The sequence below is a fragment of the Nematolebias whitei genome, chromosome 9 (genome assembly GCF_014905685.2).
Source record: "Nematolebias whitei isolate Nwh7 chromosome 9, NemWhi1, whole genome shotgun sequence".
NCBI lineage: Eukaryota > Metazoa > Chordata > Actinopteri > Cyprinodontiformes > Rivulidae > Nematolebias > Nematolebias whitei.
Genome location: NC_056506.1, coordinates 32,845,351 through 32,851,309, shown reverse-complemented (window position 1 = coordinate 32,851,309; position 5,959 = coordinate 32,845,351). Strand labels below are relative to the sequence as shown.

The following is a 5,959-nucleotide window of genomic DNA, read 5'->3' as shown; positions in this document are numbered from 1 at the left end:
GGTGGGGGGGGGGGGGGGGGGGGGGGGGGGCGGGGGGGGGGGGGGGTTCAGCATCTAGAAACAGCTAAAAGGTTAGTTAAGTAGCAGAGACATTTACACGTCTTTTCAAAACTTCAGCTTTTGTCTTTGGGTCTGGATATAGCAGGAAGCCAGAGAAAGTGCTGTCATCCTCGCTGCTGGAATAAACTCCGTTCCAGTCCCTCAGTGTCTCCAGCCACACCTGGTCCCCCTCACTCAGCTGCAGCAGCACAAAGTTGGACGCCTGATCGATGTCCTGGCCGTAAAGCGAATCTCGTGTCCTCGCCTTCCGTATCCCGTTGACCACCAAGGCGGCACGCAAAGGTCGGTTGCGCACAGTTATGTGATAAGTGAAAACGTAGACTCCCGAGTATGAGACGTTGAACTTATGAACCTCCGGGTCCCAGTGGCCCTCCCCATTGTAAAACACCTTATCAAACTTCACAGGCAGGCCAGGTGGGGGGAATGACTTGCTGGGGAACAACCCCACACTGAAAGCTGAATGAGCCTGTTCCAAACTCTCACCTGGAAAGCCTTTAGGGCCCCGAAGGCCACGTGCACCTTTTGGTCCCTTCTCTCCCCTCATGCCTGCCAAACCCCTTAGACCTGGTGGTCCTCTCACACCGGCATCCCCCTTCACTCCTGGTGCCCCCTTTTCTCCCTTTGCACCTTCAGTTCCATTGGCTCCTGGAGGGCCCATCTCACCTTGTGGACCAGGGAGCCCATGATCACCCACGTCACCTTTCTCTCCTTTCTGACCCATAAAACATTCACCTGAAAACCCTTGTTCACCTTTCTGGCCTTTTGTTCCAACTATCCCTGGAGGGCCCATGGACCCAGTACTGCCCTTAGTCCCATTCAAACCAGACTGTCCTTTTTCTCCTGGGTCCCCTTTCATCCCACTGAAGCCATGTTCACCTTTGTCTCCTTTGGGACCCAGATCACCTACATAAGACATTGTGTACAAAAGAGAATTATTTATTAACAGAATGCTTTTTAAAAATTTTAAACGCAATCAGATGTGTTTGTGTTCAGTTGTAAAATTTGTAACAAACTACATACCTTTTTCTCCAGGTTTCCCTGGAATCCCTGGGGCCCCAGGTGGACTTATAGGGCCTTGATCACCTTTTTCACCTGTGAAGTTGGGATAAAACATAAATACCTGGAGAAATTAGAATAATGGCACAGAACAAAATTCAGCCAAAACAGAGGAATGTTGAAGGAGACCTTGAAAAATGTCTTATGCTGTTAAAACATCAAAGTTCATGCTCAGTATTCTGATAGAAAATCCAACAAAGTTCAGTTGGGTCATCTGGACAGTTCCATTTTTTTTGTTGAAATGTTCTGTCTTTCATCCAAAGGACGTCATCAGTCTGAGGAGTAACAACAAACTGAGTCCCACAAGCAGCACGCTCACATAGTGGACCAACCAGTTTGCTGTCTTCTTATTTTATCTTATCACCAGCAAATGGTTGGTCCACAGTGGGTTTGCTGATTGTGGGACTCAGTTTGTTGCGGCTCCTCGGACTGATGAAGTCCTTTGGATGAAGGCTGAAATGTCTCAACAAAATCTAAAAAAAAGAAACTGTCCAGATGACCTGACTGAACTTTGTTGGGTCTCCTGCTGTTAGTTTGTGTCGTACCTTTGCTGCCATTAGGTCCCTTTGCTCCAGGTAGTCCAGCTGATCCCGGAGATCCAATTTCTCCCTTTTCTCCTGGCAGCCCTAAAAAATCAAGAATTACAGATAAAATGATACATTTTTACCACCTTTAATATATTTTTCCAACAATACCATCTATGTTACCGGGAAGGCCGTTTTCTCCAGGTAGTCCCTGTGATCCTTTTTCTCCAGGAGGCCCCACGGGGCCTTTTTCTGGTGGACAGCACTCACAGAAGTTGTAGAAGCATTCACTGTAGTCAAGAGAGTAGCTTCCATTTTTTTCGGGCAGGCCTATTGCACCTGTGTGGAATTCATTTGGGTATGTGTCGATTTGGTACGTGCTGCTGTTTGTTGGGGACAAAGAGTATGCGTCCATCATAAGATCTGTAGTATCTTCTGTGTATGGACTGCTGGAAGGGGATGGGGTTGGGTTGCCAATCCGTCCAAACTTTCTATTTCCACCTACTTCACTGCTCTCAGCTAGCGGTGGCTTGTCTGTGCTCTGGAGTTTGGGCATATGTGGGGTTTTGGCACCAGAAGCTAGGACAACCATTGGGGTCATGAAGAGGATGGTCAGGATGAAAAGATCAGAGGGTGACATACTGAAGGAACATTAATCTGAAGGAAAAAGATAAAGGATTGGTCTTTTACTAATGAAACTCATCCTTTAATGAAAATGAATGGTGCAATGGGAGAAATAAAGTTCACATAACACAGATTTAAAATAAAAAAAAAATCTGCAACCATCAGTTCTATTGTCACATTATAAAATATTAAATTTAAAAGAGGTGGATGTAAAAAAAAAACATGTAGATATCCATACAATCAAGATTCTATGTTGTTTATCACTTAGTGGTTGAGTTGGTTCAAAATTACTTTTCATTTACTTGTGTCTGTCAATTAGAATTTTAAATTAAACCATATATTACCATTTTCTTGCATTTTAGAAAGCTTCATTTGATATAAAAATGTATTTAAAGAAAGGAACAAATCTTTTACCTTCTGATACCAATGGTGTTGGTTCTTCACTCCACACCATCCAAGTGGAGACCAGTGCTGTTCTCAACCGTCTTTTTATTGCTCTTATAGTTCAACTCAAGCACCTTCAAACCAATGGAAGAACAAATAAGAGAAAACACTTGGGGGTTATCAGGAGGTAAGTAGACGGGCTAGAACAGATTGTGTGACTCTCGAGGGATATGGAATAAAGCGGATTGCATACAAAGAAAGACTTTCTTCTTTGTCTGGCATATAAATAAATGGCATATACTGCTAAAATGTCACCTATACACAAAATTGCTTTTTCACAAACAGTAAAAAAAAAAAATCCTGTTACAATGATAACTATGCTCAGGCACATTCTGTCTAAAAACATAAACCCATTGTTAGGAATGAATAACGTCTACTTGAAAGTTGTACAATGGTACAAATCACACCGTTTGGCTGCACCTCAAAGTAGAAAAATGGTTCACCATACACCCAGTGGGAGGAAGATCAATGTCTTCAAACAGGAGGCATGGCAACACTGATCCAACCATATATCTCCTTGATCTCACACACCTAAAAAAGTGCAGTGAACCCAATAATTGAACCTAGCATCAATGAAAAAAGCTCATGTCTCACAATGTGTGCCGACCATTTGCTGACAGCAACAGCAAATTGCACTCGCAAATATTTCAGGCTCTTCAGCAAGTTAGTTAGAGTTTCATTGCAAGTAAAACATTGAAGTTACAGTACTGTGTTTTATTTGCTCTCTTAAACAGCGACAAACAATGTGGTTCATACTTTATCTACTGGTAACAATGGTCACTAACTTAGTGATGCCTTATTGTGATCAGTGATTTCAGATCCCTCATTAAAAACAATGGTTCACTAAAATCTGTTAAAGCTTTATGACATTAATTTGGGAACCCATTTTGCAATGACTACAGGTACAAATTTACACTACGGAAATTTGATTTTTATTTTAAATGAAATGGCAGCATGGTGACCAGTTGGTAGAGTGGCCACCCCTCAGCAAGCAGGTCGCCCCGGTTCAAATCTATGGCAACCATGCCATACAGATCCCGGCAAGGGACCTTCATGGGTGGAGTTTGCATGTTCTCTCCATGCATGCGTGAGTTTTCTCTGGGCGCTCTGGTTTCCTCCCACAGACCAAAAACACGCTTGTTAGGCTGACTGGTAACTCTAAATGTCACTGGGTGTGAGTGAGAGAATGAATGGTTGTTTGTCTCGTTTGTCTCTGTCCCTGTGATGGATGGAGACCTGTCCAGGGTCCACCTCTCGCACAGTGATGACTGGATATGGGCACCAGTGACCCCCACGACCCGAAAAGGAAGAAGTGGGTATGGTAGTTTTAAAAAGTGTTTCAACTTTTGTTATAGATTGTTGTATATATATATATATATATATATATATATATATGGTTCTTCCTTATTTCAAAGATAGGTAAAGATGAACAAATTAAAGAAATATTTTAGAGACTAAAATGGCTATTACTGTCTGCATTTATTTACTAATCTATTTAATTTTCATTTAGTGTTTACACGGACTACACATATAATATAATGTCACTGTATACGATATGATATGATATGATATGATATGATATGATATGATATTATATTATATTATATTATATTATATTATATTATATTATATTATATTATATTATATTATATTATATTATATTATATTATATTATATTACTGTATCTTATTTCAGGTTCAAACTAACAGGCAATGCAGACAATGAAATGTCTCAGCTTTACTGGTAGGTTCATTATCTGTAGATTTAATCTGATTATTTGAGGATGGGCTCTGATTATATACAGGCTAACCTGCTGGATGACGTCATATTTTAATTCCGCAGTCACAGCCATTAGTTTAGCGTTACACTCGAGTTTGCAGCTGCGCACTCCTGTCAGCACCGACACAATGGAGCAGGGGTCAAGTTGCCTACCAAACGAGACATTTCCTTTAATGCATTTCAAAATAAAAGTAATTCCCACATATAGTCCATATTTTGCTTTTACTTTTTTTTGCCTTATTGGGTCAAACATGTCTCGCTTCCGATTCCTGTCCTGGTTGTGAACTGAATATTTGACACAACAAGAATGGAAGCGTGTGTGTGTGGAAAAATATGTTATTGATGCGGAGGCTGGATAGACACATAAGAAAAGAGGTCAACTGCGGTGAAGGTGGACTCATCTTGACTATGTGTCTCTACTCGGCGCGGGTCTGAACCCCAGAATCTCTCATTCTACAATGGGTTGTGGAAGATCGGCTCAGTACTTGGAACAATCCTCCTGCAGCTGTTCAGAGATCCGAGGATAGGACCAAGACATCGGACAGACACTGACTCAGCGCGCTCCTCAGCCAAACGAGCTGTGCGTAAATGCGCTCGGAGACAAAAGCAGCACCCGGAGGAGCGTTTTAATGTTTTTGTCCTCCATCTTGATAGTAAATCGATTTTTTTAATTCATCATTGTCCCGCAAAGCGAATGGAGTGAAGTGTACTTAAAAAAAAAAAAAAAGGGAGGAGAGTCAAGACTGCAGTTTGGTTGCGTGTGATGATAGGAGACACAATGACGCTCTTGTCTCTTCTGGGTCGGATCATGCGCTATTTTCTCCTCAGGCCGGAAACGTTGTTCCTTCTGTGCATCAGTCTGGCGCTGTGGAGTTATTTCTTCCACACCGACGAGGTGAAGACCATCGTCAAGTCCAGCAGGGATGCCGTGAAGATGGTGAAGGGGAAAGTGGCGGAGATGATGCAGAACGACCGTCTCGGAGGCCTCAGCGTCCTGGACGCGGAGTTCTCCAAGACGTGGGAGTTCAAGAACAACAACGTGGCCGTGTACTCCATACAGGGCAGGAGGGACCACATGGAGGACCGCTTCGAGGTGCTCACCGACATCACCAACAAGAGCCACCCGTCCATATTCGCGATCTTCGACGGGCACGGTGGAGAGGTAACGCAGCCCCCCCTCTCTTATTTCACTGCATTTGGTTGGACTGCAGTCAGTCCTGCTGCTGTGAGAGGTCTCAGCATCTCAAATTAACACAGAGGCACACACAGCTTGGACAGCACAGGCATTTTTGTTGCTGTGAGCTTATTCTCCAAAATACAACAAAGTCTAAAACATTTTAAACAAGGAAGCTATTCTCTTTTGTTAACACCTCCACAATTCCTCTGCCATTCAGAGTTGACTTGAGGTTCTTAACAAAGAGCTTTGTGTGTGTGTGTGTGTGTGTGTGTGTGTGTGTGTGTGTGTGTGTGTG

At 42.9% G+C, this 5,959-nt stretch overlaps 2 protein-coding genes across 2 annotated transcripts in view; one reads left to right on the top strand and one right to left on the bottom strand.

Annotated features, from left to right (window-relative positions):
- Positions 1–76: 76 nt before the first annotated feature.
- On the bottom strand, positions 77–2,280 carry otol1a (otolin 1a). The gene is made up of 4 exons (XM_037681325.1): positions 1,824–2,280; positions 1,662–1,742; positions 1,081–1,152; positions 77–963 (listed from the first exon to the last, which is right to left on the bottom strand). Exons 1-4 carry the CDS (start codon positions 2,278–2,280, stop codon positions 77–79), a joined length of 1,497 nt encoding a protein of 498 aa, XP_037537253.1.
- A 2,528-nt stretch (positions 2,281–4,808) lies between these two features.
- ppm1la (protein phosphatase, Mg2+/Mn2+ dependent, 1La) overlaps positions 4,809–5,959 on the top strand; it is a 7,971-nt gene continuing 6,820 nt past the window's right edge. Inside the window, exon 1 of the mRNA XM_037681667.1 lies at positions 4,809–5,649. Coding sequence (XP_037537595.1) covers positions 5,251–5,649 — 399 coding nt within the window. The 5' untranslated portion in view covers positions 4,809–5,250. The remainder of the gene's footprint in view (positions 5,650–5,959) is intronic.